The sequence below is a fragment of the Typopeltis vanoorti genome, chromosome 19 (genome assembly GCF_054136105.1).
Source record: "Typopeltis vanoorti isolate ZY-2024b chromosome 19, IOZ_Tvanoo_1.0, whole genome shotgun sequence".
Taxonomy (NCBI): domain Eukaryota; kingdom Metazoa; phylum Arthropoda; class Arachnida; order Uropygi; family Thelyphonidae; genus Typopeltis; species Typopeltis vanoorti.
This window is the reverse complement of record NC_143567.1, coordinates 7593062-7612954: the sequence shown is the minus strand read 5'-3', so window position 1 is coordinate 7612954 and position 19893 is coordinate 7593062. Positions and strand designations below refer to the sequence as shown.

The 19893-nt window shown below is 36.4% G+C and overlaps 1 protein-coding gene across 1 annotated transcript in view; it reads left to right on the top strand.

Annotated features, from left to right (window-relative positions):
- LOC150095836 (cell adhesion molecule Dscam2-like) overlaps positions 1-19893 on the top strand; it is a 137188-nt gene that overhangs the window by 53522 nt on the left and 63773 nt on the right. The window contains exons 6-10 of the mRNA XM_090409145.1: positions 1085-1204; positions 1762-1935; positions 2529-2676; positions 9908-10056; positions 16370-16504. Of these exons, the coding sequence (XP_090265271.1) occupies positions 1085-1204; positions 1762-1935; positions 2529-2676; positions 9908-10056; positions 16370-16504 (726 nt within the window). The remainder of the gene's footprint in view (positions 1-1084; positions 1205-1761; positions 1936-2528; positions 2677-9907; positions 10057-16369; positions 16505-19893) is intronic.

Below are 19893 nucleotides of genomic sequence, written 5' to 3'. Positions count from 1 at the left end.
TTTATAATTAAAATGAAAGATATTCCGAAAGATGAAACGTTGAAGAGATGAGCCGATTGTTTTGTTAAATAATAGATAATTCAATAACAGTCATCTTCTCTTTAATTGTTGTTTGTTTTGTTTAGTTTCAAAAGTAGGAGAATTTTCAACTATTGTTAAAAATGGTTGGCATTGTTAACAATACATTGTTTCCGCTATATTTCCGCTCTTTCAATCCCAGTATTCTCTCTCGAAATGTACAGTACATTTAAATGAGGAACGAAATTCAGCAGTTGACCAAATCATTCTTCGGGACGTAATGAACCAATTCATCTTGGAACGCATCGGAGTAAAGCTGCTTCAATTTCTTTTATGGAAGGTATTTCACTTACCCAATGTTTCCGAGTTCTTTCTAAGAAGTTAGACTCATATATCTTACAACAATACCCTTTTTTCTCCATCACGGCATTCTTTCTCGGTGCCATGGAGGGTTAAAAAAAAAAAAAAAACGAAATACCTCTGCATGGTTATCTATTTCGGGAGTCGGCTCTATCCCGCATTCCAAGACACTGATCCTAATATTTAGCAGGTGAGAGTGGCATAGTTTATCGACTGCTTCCTCACGGCAGCTGCTGCCAGAGGACATTGATGAAGATATATACGGTTATGAAGGCCCAAACACCGTCACCTATTGTTGCTAATCCCTTACTGGAGGACAGAAAGACGCGTGTTAAGCACGTGTTCGATCATCCGTGATCGCGTTGTCGTACAACACAAGGTTTTACGGAGAGCATTGAGAGGTCGATACATCATTGCTTGGCCACATCAAAATTCTTTCTTTGTCTACGGGGGAACTTTCAGAATTTTTAAACCGAAACTCCACCTTCATTTCTTTAATGTTTTCCTTGAGTGCACACGAATTATAATAAAAAAATTCACTTCGCTTGTGACTTAGTACACCAAACATGGCAAGTATTGTCTTTCCTTCTTTCAACCTTAGTGCAAAAAAAATCGTACTTCTAGTATTTTAAGTTCAATAAAAAAAATTTTTTTTTCGATGTCTTTATTTGCAATAAAGTTGATATTTTTTTAATCTTCGCCACAGCGCCACCTACATGGACGATAGAACCTCATAATGCTGAAGTAGTTCGGGATCACTCAGTGAGGATCGAGTGTAGTGCCAAAGGCTCGCCTATTCCCTCAATTACGTGGAAAAGGGCCGCAGGTAATGTGATCTCTACGAAACTAATAATTAATTAATTATCATAGTAATTGGTTCCTTCCAAAGCAGTAATAGAGTGGGGAGGCTGTTTTCTATAAATAGAATAATCAATGATAAAGAACTACAAGATAAATTAGGATTTCGAGGGTATATGGGACTGTGCGTCTGTACAAATCTGCTTTACCACCCTAGTTACTGAAATAAAAATCCCAAAATAATATAGGTCATGTATTAATGTAAGGATGCCCTCTTTATTTGCTGCAAAATGTGCAATTAACCCATGCCGCGGCATGAATACATTCTATTTAAATACAACAGGCCTCGATTGACACCCGCTCCTAATCCGACTTCTTGAAATTTCTCATTTTTCTTCCAAATTAATATAAATGAGTTTGTTACTTCAGCAGTAAACTAAAATTAATTAGTTTTACTTGGCCTTGTCCAGTTCTCGTTATAGTTGCTTACCTTGAATGACGATGACTCGCGTAAGAGAGTTTGACAAGTGCGAAATGCACAGATTAACAGCTCAGATTTATTCTCCTTTCCCGTTCTCGTTGCAGGAACAGAGCCAGGTGACTTCTCCCCTGTTTACAACAGCCATAAGCGTACCTTGTACGTCAACGGATCGCTCGTCATACAAAAGGCAGAGAGGTCAGAATCTGGGTATTACCTGTGTCAAGCCAGTAATGGATTTGGCGCAGGACTGAGCAAATTAATCTACGTCACCGTGCATGGTACGATGTCGAGTTGAATCTTCTTTGTAATTTACGGCTTAGGTAAACTTATTCTGTAATTGACAGAATGTTAGCCTGTTAAGCGAGAGAATTTACGGTTAACCTAAGAACTAAGCAGCAGATTTCTAAATATATTAGTTGAATTAAGAGTATGTCATTTCTTTAAATAAATTGTTTTCTTTATAATGGAATTAATTATGAATTTAATGATAATCATAACCTTGTGGATATTTAAAGGAATAAATTTAATTCACATTTAAAAAACCAAAACTAATAAATTTCACACATTTTGTAATCCATGCCAGCAATGTAAACATTTAAACCAACAGTCTGCTTTTATTACAATTATATATATTTACCGAGTTGGTGTATTTGAGATAAAACACAGAAATTTCTAATTATTAATTGTTTTCCTAATTTTTATGATTATTTATTAACATATAAAGGAATATTTTATATAAACTTTTATATCTAGTATTTCAGAATGCAATACAGAATACGTCACTTATTTGCATTGCATTACTGCACATAAATATACGCGATGTTATCGAAATACGTCAAGCATCTTGTTCATTCTTTTTCATTTATTCCAGAACCTCCCAGCTTTGAAGGAAACTTTCAAACTCATTCTGTGAAAAAGGGAGACACAGCACACCTAAATTGTCAAGCAGCAGGGGATCCTCCTTTGAGTATAACGTGGGCCAAAAGTGAAAATCCTCTCGAAGACGCAACGAAATACAAGTAAGATGTTCAAATATTTATGCATTTTCTTTGTCAAACGTGGATTTATCAAGAAGTTATGTATTTTTAAGTAACTGGCTGATGAATTTTTGAAGAAATCTCTCTCACACAGACTTCCTTGTGTATTTCAATGCGTGGTGTTTATGAGGGACGAAAAGTGACCATCCACGGTGATGGATTTAGCTCAAGACAGGTCTAGAACAAAGATTTGTTTAGCTGGCACGCGCATTTAATTAATTTTAGAATTTCTGGATTTAAAAAGTTATTGCATGTATATTTCATCCTGCTTTATTTTTATGTTGAGAACTGACACAACGCATTTTTAGAGCATTCGTTAACTCTTGCTGTTGTGGCTCCACCTACCGGCGTAAATGAAAACCAAAAGTGATGTGTTCACCAGTTTCTTTCTTTTTTTTTTTTTTTTGTTTGTTTTCAGTGAAGAAAGCTGTCATATATCTTGACGCTTCTTATCAGTTCCATCTAGCCTCTAGATACACAGTTATCATGGGAATTTCACCTGATAAGAAACCATTAAGAGAAAATAACCGGTGGCTTAACTTAAAAGGGTTTGTATCCTAAGTGTTTATGGATCTGTTGAAATCGCAAGACGCGACGATCTCCGAGCCTTCGGAGAGAACCACTGTCAGAAGGAAAGGCGCGCGCCACACGTAATTTGGAATCTCTAACCTAAAGACACTTCGGAAATGGACATTCGCTTGATATCGCTAAGAGGGTTAATCTTTCTTCTTCTTTAGCTGCGCACCTCGCAGACTTCGTGCTCAATCTTTAAACTCTGACATCACATCGAGAAGCCTACGGTTACCGAAGTTTTTTGATTGATTTATTTGTGTTCCGAGGCGAACTCCTGATATAGACGAGCATAATATTCAAAAGTCACTCGAAGCAATCCATTCTTCTGTCTATTTTTCCTGTTTAATGCGCCTTGCATATTTATAGACAAACAGTTGGGTGATGCAAGAAGGCTCGCGATTCCTCTTCTCCAAAGAAAGAGACAAATCTGTCGTAAACAGGATATGACGAAGAAATTCCAGAGCAGGGATTGTGACAGGAAATTGCTTGGGTAGAATAATCTGTTATGAAGGTGATAACTACCAAACTTGGAATAATTAATTATTATTTCACTAAGAATGTACGAAATGGAATCGTTCGCCAGTCATAACTCAGCAAGTGAAATGGGTTATAAATTTCGTACAAATTAAATTGCAATTCGTTTTTGGCAAAGTTAAAAAATAAAATTGCTAAGCACGTAGTTAACCCCTTAACGTACCAATTAAAAATCAGAAAGCGGTCGTTTTTCTTCCAATTGTTTGGGCGAGGGTGATTTTCTGGATCAAATTCGTCATTATTTGAAAAATAATGACGAATTTGTGCAAACACAAACGAAATAGCCGATACACGCCGTTGGCAACTTTTCTCGGCTGAAAGGAAATAGGAACAAGATTGTTTAGCGTCTATATTCGGTTGTCTTTATATGTGAAACCAAAATTCAAAATCAATTTTGGTGCAATAAACAAAAGACGTGTCACAGACGTCTTTGTATGTTAAGGGGGGGGGGGGTTAAGGAATTGAATGTACAGTACTGATAGAAACTATGCCGAGAAATATCTCAGTATGGAATATGTCCACCCCGAACTGCGATGCAGCTCTCACAACGTCGTACAATGCTTAGCCCCAAGTGATTCAGGAGTTCTTGAGCCAAACTAGTCCATTCCTCCTTCAGAGCAAGAATAAGGCTTTGCTTGTTTTTTGGAGGGGAATTTCGAGCAGCAATGCGTCTCCCCATTGCGTCCCAAATGTGTTTCATGGGGTTGAGATCTGGGGAGCGTGGTGGCCATTCGATTTGAGTAATATTCTCGGTCTCCAAAAGTATTTCCACTGTTGGTGTATGATGGAGTGTGACATTGTCATCCATAAAAATGAATTCTTCGCCTACAACGCCACTGAACAATCGAACATGACGTTCAAGAACTTCGTTGCAATATCGTTCGCGAGTCATAGCCCCTTTCTCCAGCACTTGTCACTCCGTGCGTCCATTAAGCATAATGTCTCCCCACATCATGACCTCAGCACCGCCGTATCTACTCCATTCAAGAACATTCTCGCGATGGTAAGCAGTACCACTTTCACGCCAGATGTCGTCTAGAATCGGAGGAAAGACTAAAACGACTCTCACACTCGTATGTAAAGAGTACATCAGCCCACTGGTGTCCTATACAATAGTTATGGATACGACACCACTGAAAACATGCTTTACGATGAGCTGTGGATAAAGGGACGCATACTACAGGCCTTCGGCTGTATCGGCCTACGATGCACAGCACTGACCTTCTGTGGTGCGTCGATTACGTTTTCCATGTTATAACCAAAAATCTGTCTTCATGCTCCGTAGTGGAGCGAGGGCGACCTCTTAGAAAACGTTGGGAACACATTCCATTGGTTTGAAACGTTGCTCAAGCCTGGATGCAACGCTGTGTGAGATTACAAACCCTCTCGCAATATGAGTAATTCTGAGGCCTTCAAGCTTTTCAATAATTCTTCCCCTCGTGAAATCATTTTTGAGACGTTACAAGACCTTCAAGTTTGTGACCTTAAGGTCTTGTAACGTCTTGTAACCTTCACGAAAAGACCTTCCTTCAAACAGTTCGCTTAGCGCAGTCTTTAACTTTTTATCCTGTTGAGTGCTACCACGTGACCCCTTTGCGCGTGAATCGAAAATTTGAATGCGTACCCGCATTCTACTCGAAATCGCCAGTTATACAACTGATTCGTCTTGTAATCTTCTGAATATTGTTAGTTCTTAGGTTTTGGACAGCAGCGTATTATCCTTAGCCCACCCATAGCTCTAATAGTAACGCATAATACAGTAAGTTTAGAAAAGATGGAACGACTAAGCTAATAGCATTTTCAATATTTAGCAATTCTTAGCTGTTCTAAATGTATTACTAATACTCATTAGTAATACATTCTCGTGAAAGAAACCAAAAAAGCGCTTTAGGCTAAATTATCTTCAGTATCGGATAATCTGGAATTCCTATATGTTAAAAATCATTTCACACCGCTAGTAAGCACAGTAATGGTTTCACTCTAGGCCGTGAAATTTATCTCGCATCTTAAGGAATTGGCAAACATTCATGTCCGCAGTGGGACTCGAACCCACTGGTTGATGTTTAGAAAGAGAACATGCTATCCATTCACCCTGGTCAGCAGTATATTTCTAGATATATAAAGAGAATTAAAAGTGTCATAAAACATTAAAATCTTAATCAATCACTTAACAACTAGAAGGCTATTTTACGTTTAAAAAGTTTCATTAATACACCTTTTATTTAAAATTATATCAATTACATAAAATGAATTTTAAGTCTGTTCTGTTTTATTGGAAAGGAGAAGAAGAGTCCTTTTTAGGACTTCCAGGGTAACGGATGGCAATGCTGTAGCCAATGAAGTTTTAACTGAGGCTCGGCTATTGCCGTTACCCAGCCATGACTAGAGCTTTTAGCTCACTAACACTTCATCCACACAGATTTCCTTCATTCAGATGACGGGATAAAGAGCCAAGGACTCAGTCCATCGCCCAGTTCTTTTAAGAACTTCTGCTTTATTAATGTCATTAATATTAATATTTTTTTCATATTGCAATATTAAATACTCGTGATATTATTATTAATGCAATTTATTTATAAGTAGTAAATTAATGCAATTTATAAGTAGTAAATTTTATTTTATAATTAAAATTAAAATAATACATTAATAGAACTTTCGTGTAAGATTAAGTACAGATTATTTTGTAGCATGTAAGACAGAGCACGGGATGTACTACAAGATAATTAGATGTGACGTATTATGCTAGTTTTAAAAGCATATATTTTATTAATAGTTATTTAAACAAAATTATATCTCTTCAGAAAGTTGCACCCCGTTTGGTGTTTTGCCGACCAAATATAATATATAGTATTTTTAAAAGCACACCATTTTATTAATTATAATGAAATTGAGCGTAGTATTTGTTGTTAATAATTATTAAGATAGCTTCACCTGATGCATAAAAACGGGAAGGTTTAAAATATTTTGGCACGTTCATAAGGCAAAAGTTCCTGGATTCAATCTTTCCTGTTTAAAGGAGAAAGAAGGGTTATTGAATAGTGACAGTGCACCCATACTTCGCTTTATACTGACGACGGTCGGTTTTGAGGATTTGCTGGAGGAACAAATTAATTCTCGTGTCGTCCCTGACGACCTTCTTCTCGCAAAGAAAATCAGGATACAGACGCGGAAACAATTTCTACCAGAAGGATAATAATTATAGAATTCCTGATGGCTACAAGCATGGAAACAGTTATTACAGTGGAATTTCGCAGTGGTTTGAGTAGATAGCGGGGATTCTGGATGATAGCGCGAACACGTCTGCGCGGATATAATTAATAATTGCGACTGCTTTGATTGTTGGCATATTTGGCGTAACTGCGACGTCCTTTTTTCCGACGTCGTAATTTTCTCTGCGCATTAATCCAACCGTGTGATTGGAGCAGTAATCTCCTCAAGCTGCAGAGCTTCAATTGCATACTGGTTGCAAATACACTACTTATAAAAAGTATCAGAAACCCGGAACATTTTGTCTTATGCAAATAAATATTAAATGTGGATGATTTAATATTTATTAAATCATCCACTGAAAAAATAGTTACCTTTTACGGGCCACCATTGGAGTATACGCGAAATCTCCTCCACCCGTTTCATCATTCTTACAACTTGCACAATATCGATTTCTCCTTCAACAGTCTAAGGAGAATGTCATAAGGACATTCATGAGGTAATTCCTCACATTACTGACGGGAATCGAACCCAGATCTTTCCAACCAAAGGCTTCGTCTATACCGACTGAGGCTCATGCATAGGCTAAGGAGAGTTTGACATTCTCATTCAAGCATTAGTTTTACAAATAAAAAGGGTTATTGGCGTTATCTTTGGAGGAAGAGAGAAAGAAAGGTTAATGTAATAATATGGATCTATCTGGCTGGATGCATTTCCATAAAACTTATAAGTTTTTTATTAAACTGTATTGAGCTGTTTCAATCTTAGTTTAAATTAATCCGATTAGAGTTGAGTGGTTGACAATACAAGCTCAAAAGAACGATTATACACATTGAGGTGTCATCAACTACGGGCGAGGGGTTGGGGACTGAAAAGTTGTGATAAACACCGAGAACAAAAACAATATTAAAAGCAGCTCTTCTTATAGATCCTAAAAGAAAAGGATTAAATGATTACAATTTGATGAAATATGATGGTTTTAAGATGTGTTCTTTCTTGTGGTTATTATTATTTCAGTTGCTTTAATATCATTTTTGTTCTAGGTCTTTATTAGAACTTTTCAGCCCCCCCCCCCCCTCGTATTTGTCTTTGAAACTGTTAATATTTTAAACTAAACTGAATAGCCATAAACGCACTGACGCTAAATTAAACTTATTTTAACTCTTTCGCTTGGGAAAAAAAAACTGGATTTTTTTTCCAAGTAAAAAAAATTTTTTTTTTTCTATTTATTTTGTCTTTAGGTCTAAAAAAGCAAGAATATCAAGTATTTTTCTGAAAAATACATTTCAGGATAGGAATTCTGACCGACTGATTCCATATGGAATCATTATATTTAGCAAATATTCAACTTCTTATACTCTATAATCCAATATATGCATGTTATTCTACTAAGTCATAAAAACCGATATTAGTAAGATTGATGCATCTAATACATACCCGTTATTATATGAAAAGAATGGAACTACGACTTACGATACCAGTTGGAATCATTCGCCACGTAATATGGGCTACGAAAGCCAAGACAGTTGGTGATTCCAATTGGAATCACTAGGGCAGAAAGGGTTAAAAACAATTACCTGAATGTTGGCACTACATAATTATTTACAAGTAAGGGAAACACTGAAAAGCGGTGCATGAATATTCCTGTGCGTCTTATTATTCTCTTAAGATGCTAAATCCAAGTGATGCGCACGCTACGCTTTCCGGGATTAAAACTAAAACGCTATCAATAGCAAGTCATTGTTTGTTGGTCGACTTGTCTCTGAGGTAGTTCACTCATCTGGTTTAAATGTCGCGGCAATTTCTCTGTAGAAATCTTTGGAAATAATGAAAGGTATATAAAGCTGTAATTAAAACCTGATGCGGGCCATCGAGTTTGATGACAGCAATTACATAAATTTCCTTTCATTCCATATTTATCGTGGAGACCTTTATGTATGGAATCCTTGAAGTACTTAAGCGATCGAAAGGAAGCGGTGAACTAAATAAACTACGAATTATTTCCAGATCCACATCGTTAACAGATTACTACCTCTGTGCTAAACACGAATATCTCTCTCACCTGCGCCTACAAGTCAACTTATATTGAACTTATTTTGTTTGCTATGATTTCTCCAATTCATCGAAGAGGAGATCTGTTTACACGAGCCTCCACAGAGCAATCGGTGTCGACAATGCTCTGAGATTGAACGGCGTAGGTTCGAATCCGGTTTAGGACGAGAAGAACATTTAAGATGAGTTGCGAGTCTCATATAGAAATTAAGGGGATCCACCTCCCTAGATCCCTGTTTTTTATCCTGCAAACTGGCCAGAAGAATATACGCAATTTAAAGACATAATACGCAGGCTTCATAGCCTTTTTTTTTTATTGAACTGGGAAAAAATGAGGAACAGTTCTTTTCATTGTGTTATGAAATAAGCGCCTCCCCCCCCCCACCTACAAAAATGAACAAAACTTCCCATCTTTAGTTTTTATGTTCAAACTTGTCTTCACTCCTCACGGTTTCTCATACACTACAAAAGTTGCCTTCAGTGCCACCTACCGGAAAATTTCGAAAACAACTCATTGCATTTCTAAGGTCAACTACTACGTTTATTGTTTCGTTGACCACCATTGTCACCCTGAGCTCGGTATCACGTGAGTTCCATACTCATCCATCAGATTTATCGAAAATATTCTAAAAATGCAAATAACAAACAAGAGAAAGTTTGTGTAAGTACAAGAAGCCGCTTCTACGTCAAGTTCTGTTTGAACTGCGTACATCCGGAACTTCGACCCTCCCTCAACTGATTGTATATTTCATTTTTCGTCAAATCACATTAGTTTTCACGCGCCAACCATTTCCCCTTATCATAACGTGTCATCCACCATTCAATTTATTTCTTTTTCTTTGCTTAGGACAAACACAGTTCATATCGAAAGGAACCAGACGACGCAGTCAACACTTACGATAGATGTCACAAACAGCGGAGACTCCGGAGTATATTCCTGCAGGGCTGTCAATAATTACGGAGAGGATGAGATAAGAATTCAGCTTCTGGTGCAAGGTAAATTACACTTAATGTGTTTGTCTGACTCTCTTCCTAATATTCTAACTTTCTCCGCGCGTGTGTCGTAAATTTCGACATTAATTCCGGACTGCGTTCTGTCGCGATTTGACCTGAATGAGCTTTAACTCGCCTTCGTCTGTCTGAAACTACAGCCCGGCCTCAAAATATTACGGAAATTATTTATTTACTGCTCGGGAAAGCCTCATCACGAACGCAATGAGCCCTCTCTCTCGTCGTAATCAACAGCCCCACTCGATCTCACCTTTATTATTCAAATATCGGGTTCCGTCTCAGCTTTGAAATGTTTTCCCTCGTAACTGTTGGCATTATACTTTATGGAATCCAATTATTTAAACTAATTTTCTGCTCCGTATTCTGAGCTAGATGCAAATGCATTTGGTTTGGAGCGAAGTTTTATTATTTTAATTTAATTTTGAGAAAGGAAATTCACCCAAAAGTAGTTTCCTGTTCGACAACCTTCTTAGGATAGAAAGATTAAAGTATTTAATCTCTTCCTACACTATTTATGATAAAATATTCTTATTAGTCCTATAATCTTAAAAGAAAAGTATTTACTTTGGTTGCGTTTCTAACATTTTCTTTATTTTTTTAAATTTCCATTTTCCTCATCCAAACTTTAAATAACTTCTCGTTATTTTAAGTCTGATTTTTCTTTCATAAGTTTAATTTCTGTTTATTTATTAATTATATTATTTATATGTATTATTATTATTATTTATTAATTTTTATTTCATTTTTTGGTAATAATGATGCTCTATCAAGGTGCGCCACCATACTGCAATATCACGTACTATAGCAACAGTGTCTACAGCGATCATTTCGAGTTTGACAGACTGTCAGAGCTCAGCAGTTCGTTATTTGATAAACACAGAAATTGTTCTTGAGATGCTTTGGATCCGATTGTAATAGTACTTGACTTCCATATAGTAAATTAATTTAGAAGAATGATTTACTTTGAATCCAGTTCAAATATTTAAATAATAACACGTGAAAATATCAGCGCATTTGAGTTCCACATGGCCAACACATATTGATAGTTTCAGCTGAATCGTCTCGTGTAATAAAACTGTGAACCGAATAATTATGAGTGCACGGCTGTTTAAGCAGGCAGCTTACCGCCAGGCGCATAATTTGCATGCTACTTAATATTGCTAGCAACATTAATGCAAACAAGTTAACGAAAAACATTCGCAATAATGCAATATTGCAGAACACCGCTGGTTAGTTAGATGGGTGAAGCACGAATGCTTTTCATATTCCCCTTTGTCTGAGAGGGAGGTTCTTTGAGTGGAGTGTTATTGAGCTCTAGGCTCGCCCAGTGAGGGCATTGAGATTAGCTGCATTCAGCTGTGAGCATAAGATAGATTTGGGTCTTTTATATTTGTAGTATTCCGCTTCATTGTAGTCCGAAGCTTGTTTGATCAGCGGGTTTGGATGATTACTTGTCTTGAAGAATTTTCTGCTAGATTGCGGAGAAAGGAGAAAATATAAGGAATGTTGACTTCTTTGTGAATCTAGGAGTTTCTTATGAACCATGGGGCATCCAGAATCATCCTCAGTCATTTGTTCTGTATCCTCTGCAGTGGATAAAGGACTGGCTTAAAGGGGCGAAGCAAGAATGCTTTTCATCTTCCCCGTTATCTGTAGAGGATAGTGTATGGATAAGGTGTTATTGAGCTATTAAAGCTCTGATCATGGCAGGAGGATAACAGCAATAGCCGAGCCTTAGTTAGAACTTCATTGACTACAGCATCGCCATCCATTACCCTCCCAAAATAAATCACATTGTATTGACAATTGACATTTATTCTTTAAGGGTGAAGCAAAATGCTCTTCATATTCCCCGCTATCTGTCGTGGTTACAGTGAGGGTAAAATTTACGAGCAGTTTGCTCGACTTGAATGGGCATGGAGATTATGCATCGTTATAGGAAGCTAATATAGCTTTTGGTCTTCTATATTTGAATATGTCCATTGGCTCGTGTGCTGCAGCTTGTTGAACCAAATCGTTGGGATGTGTGGACGTCTTTAGAAAAAATTTGGAAGCTAAGGATTGTAGATAAGAGAGAATATAGGGAATATTTGTGTCTCTGTGGAGTTGGCTGTTTCTAACATACCACGGGGCGTTCAAAATCATTCTCAAGCACTTGTTCTGCACTCGCTGTATCTTAATAATGTTAGTATTAGAGGTGTGGCTCCAGGCTGGAGAGGCATAGGTGAGTTGTATGTATTGTCCTTATAAGGACTGGCTTAAAGGGGCGAAGCAATATTGCTTTTCATATTCCCCGTTGTCTGTAGAGGACAGTGTAAGGAGAAGGTGTTATTGAGCTATGAATAAAGCTCTGATCATGGCAAGAGGGTAATAGCAGTAGCACAGCCTCAGTTAGAACTTCATTGGCTACAGCATTGCCATCCATTACCCTCCAAGGGTACCAATTTTATTAGTCGCCTCGTACGACATGCATTAGCTACATTGGTGCTATTCTTATCCCGGCAACCACACGGGGATTGTATGTATTGATATTTTCTAATGATTTCTTATATGATTTGTATTATATTAAAGAAAAGGTGTTTCAGCACTTCAAAAGCTGTGAACTGAAATTATTAATTAAAATTTTTTAATTTTTTTATTTTTTCCTTTCTATTTTTAATTGCGTTGCTTTTATATTACTCAAAACTATAATGCGATTTAATATATTTGTGCATATTTATGTATGCGCATAAACTGATTTACGCTCCTGTGCGCACCTAAAATTACTTATACAGTACTGATATTATTGGCAATTCCTTATTAGCTTTTAGTAAGAAGTAATTGGAACGAATATATTGACATTCCTGTGAATTCATTCATTCCCACCGGGAATGGGGGGGGGGGGGAGAGATACAACTGAACTCGAATGGTTAACAAGGTTCATTCCTTATCGTCCAATTTTTTGTCACTTAAAAATTACTTAACTCAAATGAGCGAAAATTCAAAATGAAGAAATGGAAAAGTGCAAAGACGACAAGAACTCGACTTCCCTTGACAGACGCGCGTTTTTGTCCGTCCTCGGTTATGAACACTTTCATCCTGCATTGCAATTCGACAAAATGAAGTCGGCACGTTCCGATGTGTTTCGGCATTCCCACCGCGAGGTGCCTTCTTTGAAGAGCACTCGAAGTGCCACCGAGCGCTCCGACAGAATGACTTCTTCCTACCGCAACAATCATTACGGGTCCATGCGAAAGGACTGCAGCATCTTACTACAGAATGCAACGCAATAAACTCTGTACTTGGATGACGTGTCATCTACGCAGTGTATTTACCGTAACTTTTGTCTCTTGATCATCCGGCATGAAGGTGCGTGTCTTCTCAAAGAAAAAAAAATGACTAATTATTTGAAGATTTTGTTGGAGTAACCAAATTCTTTCTTAAGCACTCCAAGTTTCGAACGAAATTGTAATTTTATTTTTTGTATTTATTTTTGTAGGCAGACTGCACTAAACAACGAATACGTTTGCTTAAATTGATACGCTAGGGCAGCCGAAATCCAAGCGAAATTGAAAAGTTTATGTGATCTTGTTCATTGTTGAATGATGTGATCACGTGAATAGTTTTCTCTTGGCACGCACTGAACTGTTAAAAAAAAGCGTACGTAGGTAATTCAGTGAAGCCCATTGTTAACATTGCTTATGGGAACCCGAGTGAGATGCGACGGGAGATATTATCTAATGCGGAGAGCCTGATCGGAAAATAATTTCCCGGAAGTTTCGTGGCTTGTTTGGAGGCACAAAACTCATTCAGGAACCGACAGTTGAATTCTTGCAAAATTATTAAACGTAAAAGCGATTCAATTTCTCTGTCTTATCCACTCCTGATTGCTTGCGAAACATTTGCCTTAAAACCCGATCAAAGATTACGGAATCAAAACTGCGACTGGAAATTTGATTATCTGCAAAAATAAGTTTCAGCAGAATTCAAGAAACCCTCAGCGGAAATTATCACAAAGCAGGAAACGGATTATCCCAAGAGCGGAATTGGGATTCCGTCTTCAAGTATTAACGCAGGGGGTGTTCGCAAGAAAGTGTGATCATAGCGTCGTAATGGAAGAGGCAATTTGATGCATATTTGATTTCACGTCAAATATTTTTACTAAGAAATGGGGATTCGTCAGTTCCATGTGGGATGTAATTCTTTATTATTAATACAAACAGAAATCCGTTTTGTCAGAAGAAAAACGCGATTATTAAGCCATAACAAAAGTGGATGAATAAATAATGTTCTTTCGTTTGTCTTTACACGCGCTGGCAAAGTAGGCACCGTCAGGAAGAAAACACACATGGGGGGGGGGGTGCAGGGAGCTCATTTCTTGAATACCAACTTCGTTTCGAACAGGAATAACTGGAAAGTATTTTTTTAATTTTTTAATTCTGACGGGATTAAATTTATTGCATTTTTTTTTTAAATCGAGCGGTTTGTTTACTTTCTTGAATTACTATTTTTGCATATCACACGCATTCCAAAACCGTTTCAGCACTAAGTCATTGCACATGCGCAGAAATCGCTGGTCTGTCGAACTATTGAAATTAAGGAATGGTCGACCCTTATTTGACATCGCGGTTTGACTATTCTGTGGCAAACTGAGGGTTATTTGAAATCTGTGTGCATTTTCTCATGAAAGGTTTGCAACAATTAATAATTTTATCAATAATTAATAATCTCCGTTGTGTTTCATGTTCAGGGGTGCATCCAGAAATAGGAGTCAAAAGAAAACCCCAATTATTCAAACGAGGATATTTGAATGCATGTTAATTATTATCAAAACTGACGCTTTGATATTTCCAATTTAAATGGCTTCCGTTTTTCATGGAGTTAATTCCAAAAATTTCAGCCTTTCATGCCACCCCTGGATGCACCCCTGACAGTGTTTAATGTAATAGATTTGGCGTGCACTGGATTTATATATGCGAGGGTGTTTAAGAAATATGCCAAGTAGTACTTTGCTACGAACTTTCTGACATAATACTTTTAAGAATCTGTCGGTTTTGGTGCTTTTCTACAGGGTTCCCAGAGACATCTATTTCTTTGTCATTCGCACCCACCCACGAAATGTTGGTGACCAGTTGCACATCCGGTACCAAATGTGGGAGGAAGACAGTCTGGAAATCCCACTTCAGAGAACATTCCGGTTGCAAGTTGAAGACTGCGTTTGGAAACATATCCTGAACCCCTCAGTACACAATACTGGGCGCTAGGAGTCGCTGCTCATCTTACCGTACCTTCGGCTAAAGGAATTACACCAAACGTGCATCCCCTCTGTGAATGATGCATTTCTACTTCAGTATCTGTCTCATCCCCCCCCCCAATTAAACATCCTCGTATATGACCACGTTCTTATTAACATTTTTATGTAATATCTTAGTTTCATTTGGGTTTTCAATTTATCACAAATTAACGAATATTTGTAAGTATACCGTTTATAATCGCACTTATATGAGCTGTCTTTTCAAATTTTCCTGTATTCAAATACAAAGCAGTAAAATGATAAAAAAACTTAGCCTGCATGTAATTTTTTCATCTTCTTTGGACCTTTTGCTAAATATGTTTCGGATTTTTTTTCTTGCCTTCGAAAGCATTGTCAGTTTTGTACCACGAAATGAACAAAGGCCTGTAAATCGAGCGAAGCCTCTTACAATTGTCTTGTTTCGTTATGCATCAGTCAAGAACATTGTCTGCCGAGTTGAGTGTGTATTGTTCAATTTCTGTTCCTTAAAATTCACTCACTGACATGCTGGTAACAATATGAAGATTATATTAAAAATTCCATCGCATTATTTGAAGACTTATTTCTGAGTATTATTGTATCATACTTGATTGTTGAAATCAATAATAAGCGAGTTCAGAAACAATGAAAAGTTACGTTTCATAGGAGCATTCTTATGCGATTATGACGTCATTCATAATTACAGAAGTTGAACTTACAGCGCACGTACTTGCGCACAAACATGACCGTCAATTTCGGAAACAAAATTTAGTAGCAACTAATAAGCCAATAAACTTGAATGGATTGATTTGAAAATCCAATGCAGATAATTAATAAGTAACAGAATTTAGTTTCCGTTATTTCGTCGTAACTTTTAGCTTCGAATGGCTCACGCGCGATTATGTACGGTATGCTTGAGTTGTTTATATGAACCGGATACCTGTTAAACCATAATTAATCTTATTATGTAAGAACTTATTTAAAAATATCCGGAAGTTCCTTTTTTTGACTGAAAGAATGATGACAACTACGTCAGTTTACTGCCAGAGGTTCCCGGTGTGCCGTTCAACGCAACAATCGTCAATTCGACGGGACGATCCCTCACCCTGACGTGGATGGAGCCGTTCAGAGGAAACAGCGCCATCACCAGATACCTCATACAGTACGCAGAGACTGCTCCAGGTGAGTCTAGTCGGAAATTCTGTTTAATGCCATAATTCAGTTAAATATTTCAAAATATAAGCTTTATGATATATTTTAACATTAACACACACCTTTTTTTTAATATAAATTTTTTTAATAAAAAAAAAATGATTTTTGAAGAAACATTGAAATCATTCGACTATTCTTCCAAGTTTTCTAATAAAGAGCATGAAACTTCAGCTGTTTGCAAAATTGGGCGTGTTTAAAATGTGCATTTTAACGACCCAGGTCACTGCTGTACGATTCCATAACTCTCTAGGATTTTTTTTTTTTTTTTTTTTTTTTTTTTTTTTTTTTTGCGTACAAAGAATGCTTTCTTGTGGTCATCCGTGAGATGGCATTATGATCGATTTTAGTAATATAAAATGACAAAAGAAAGAAGTAATATACTTCTTTTAAAAAAATGTTTTAAATAAAATCCATAATAAAATTATATATCAAATAGGATTTTTTAAAAATGCTGAATATTTACCAAAAGCGTTGATGATGTGAAAAGTTTTAGAAATACACCTTTTTCATGTTAATATAGCCTTTATAGTAATTCTATGCCTTTTAGTTAAAGTACCGGCAAATTAAACTTTCTGCCATGGAACTTGACCGTTAAAATGAGACAGTACAAAAAAAAAAAAAAAAAAATTCAAATATATTGATTTCATCTTTTCCAAATAAAAACAAATTTTTTTAAGAAATTAATCGGTGAAATTAGTGATGTTTTTTCAGTCTTTAATAAGCGTTAATAAGTCCTTACAGCCATTATTAGGTCTGGTTTTAGTACGCACTTTTCAAAAATTCATACTTTAACCAGCAGCATTTTAACTCTAAATGTAAAATACTGTTGAGCAATCCCGTATTTTACATTTCATAACGAACGGCATTCAATGTTTTATCACGAATACTGTCGGTTATGAAATGTACGTTGGTTGACCGAAAGGAACAGCTTTTGATATTTCCTATGGCGCCATCTGTCGTCAGAGGAATACAAAAATAGCAGTTAATACTGTAAGTAATTTCAAACGATTACGTTTGACCTATTATAATTTATTAACGATTTCAGGTGCTTGAGTTTTGCACGAGTTTTCGAACAACCGAATTTAAATTGCACAAATATATTCGGAATTAAAGTGCAGCGGAATTTATTTTCTCTTAAATGATTAAATGCGACAAATGGGAATATGATATTAATACTGAGTAATAACATTTAACTGCATGGTTTAACTTTGCATTCTCTTCGAAGATTTTTGCTATTAGGGATTAAGAAAAGTTGGCTTCCGGTCTGCAGACGTTTATAATTTCACGGTTACTTAAACCCTCGAAATTGATTTTATATTTAGTGAAATAAACAAAAAAATAGCTTCGGGAAATGATAATTTAGATTAATTGGAGCGTGTTTTATAAAATCCCGTATGCCCCAGAGACTCGAGGGGGAGGAGGGCTCGCGCAACAAGAAGAATGTAATGCGAATCCTCCGACCGATCGATGTTAAAACGCAGAATTTACTTTGAGGAGCAGAAGAAACTTTAAGTTGATTAAACATCGGCTGCTAATTACCTACAAAATGAAATTGCTGCTAATTAATAAAAAGCTATTTTAACTTCGTTAGGGAAATTAATCGCAGGAAATGGAATAACAGAGGTGCGGGATATTTATACACGAAAAGTTTTTTTTTATTTAATTTCATTCATTCGCCAAAATTAAGTTTAAATGAAGAGTCAAAATGTTTCGTTTGCTTCTTTCATCGATTTTCTTATGTCTTTGTTTATTTTGAACTCTTGTTCACATCCTCGTGCATTTATAGAGATGTTCATTCCTAATTATCACTTCTTTTTTTCTTTTTTTTTTCTACACTTAAATTTCCGATCTTCTTTACATCTGTCGCTCGGCGAGTCTCCAATTAATTTGAAAATTAATTGTTCAAAACATTTTAGTAATTGAGCATTTATATTTGTGGTAACGGGCGTGTTATTTTCAGTATTTTGTATTAATTGTATCCTCGAGCAATCTCTGAATTTAGTAGTCTAAAAAAAAAAATTTTTTTTTCATCCTTATCTTTAAATTAATATTTTCTCACTGTTTATTGAGAAAAGATAACTGTCCTTCCTTACTTAAAGCATATTACGCAAATAAAGTTCTAATTATTATAAGAAAATCGCAAGACGCTTTCGAATTAAAGAAAACACACAAATTATATTTGACACTAACGTAATCGTGATGTACAAAACGTGAATGATGATGAAAATCTGTGCCCTCCCCAAGGTATGCACAATTTCGCTAAAAAATTGTCGGATCTTGAGGGACCAGAGTAGCCACTGTTCACCGCATGTACGAGTATCTGATCTTCCGCTTCCTTCGTTAGTGGTGTGGCAGAAGAGGGGCTAAGCTGTTTGGGAATTGCAACTACCCGCTTGTGACATATCAACCGTCCTCTAAAATGGTTTCTGTCAATCCCACTCTCACTAGAAATCGTAGGGCAATAAATGCTCGTGTCACTGAAGTAAATTGATAAAAGAATGGGTTCATAGCAAAAAAAAAAAGCGTGTGAACTCCATCTTAGAGATAGCAAAATAAATTTATCTTTCTGCATAATAAAATACTTAATGTGAGGTTGTGTTTCATTTGAACATGAAAACAATACGTTTCCACCCTCTTCTACTAAATGGGGGTGCGGCAGGATAGTTGATATGCATGCTTTGTACACGCTGCGTCGTCAAGGACGAAATAGGCGAGTCCTCATGACTCAATGGAAAAGAGTGTTTGCGACCGGTTCCAAATTCTCTGCACTCAAGTGTAACTTCAGTCACATGATGGCAGATACGTTATAAAAGTGAAGGAAGATAATAGAAAATTGAAGCATGTAAATCCTTGTGAAATTTAACCTTTTCTGAATTTAAAAAAATATATATAATAAAATATATTGTATGAAATTTTACTTAATTCTGTGTATTTGCTAATATTCAAGAGTTAATCAAATCACTGTTGGATGCTAATGACATAGAAAATGCTACAACAATTAAAATTAATTTGATAGGCTGTTAAAGTGGAATTGAATTGTTACGTGCTGCTTCAGTACAACTAAACATCACAAAAGCCATTGTTACGTCACTATGATGAGCTCTACTCAAATGTGATGCGATGTTTTAGTGCGATACACCAGAATTGTAGTTGCTATCCGAAGAGAAAGGTTTAAAAAGAAATACTTTGCATTATTAATCTTCCTTGCATATTCGAAAGACGATATGCTTCTCCGCCTATTAACTCGTCCCCCTTGCGTAAGAAAAAAACCAGTTCAATCTCCACTGCTACGACGAAACAAACAAATAAAAAAAATTAAGTGATTATACATTCGTTCCATCATTTATTTTTCAAATCGA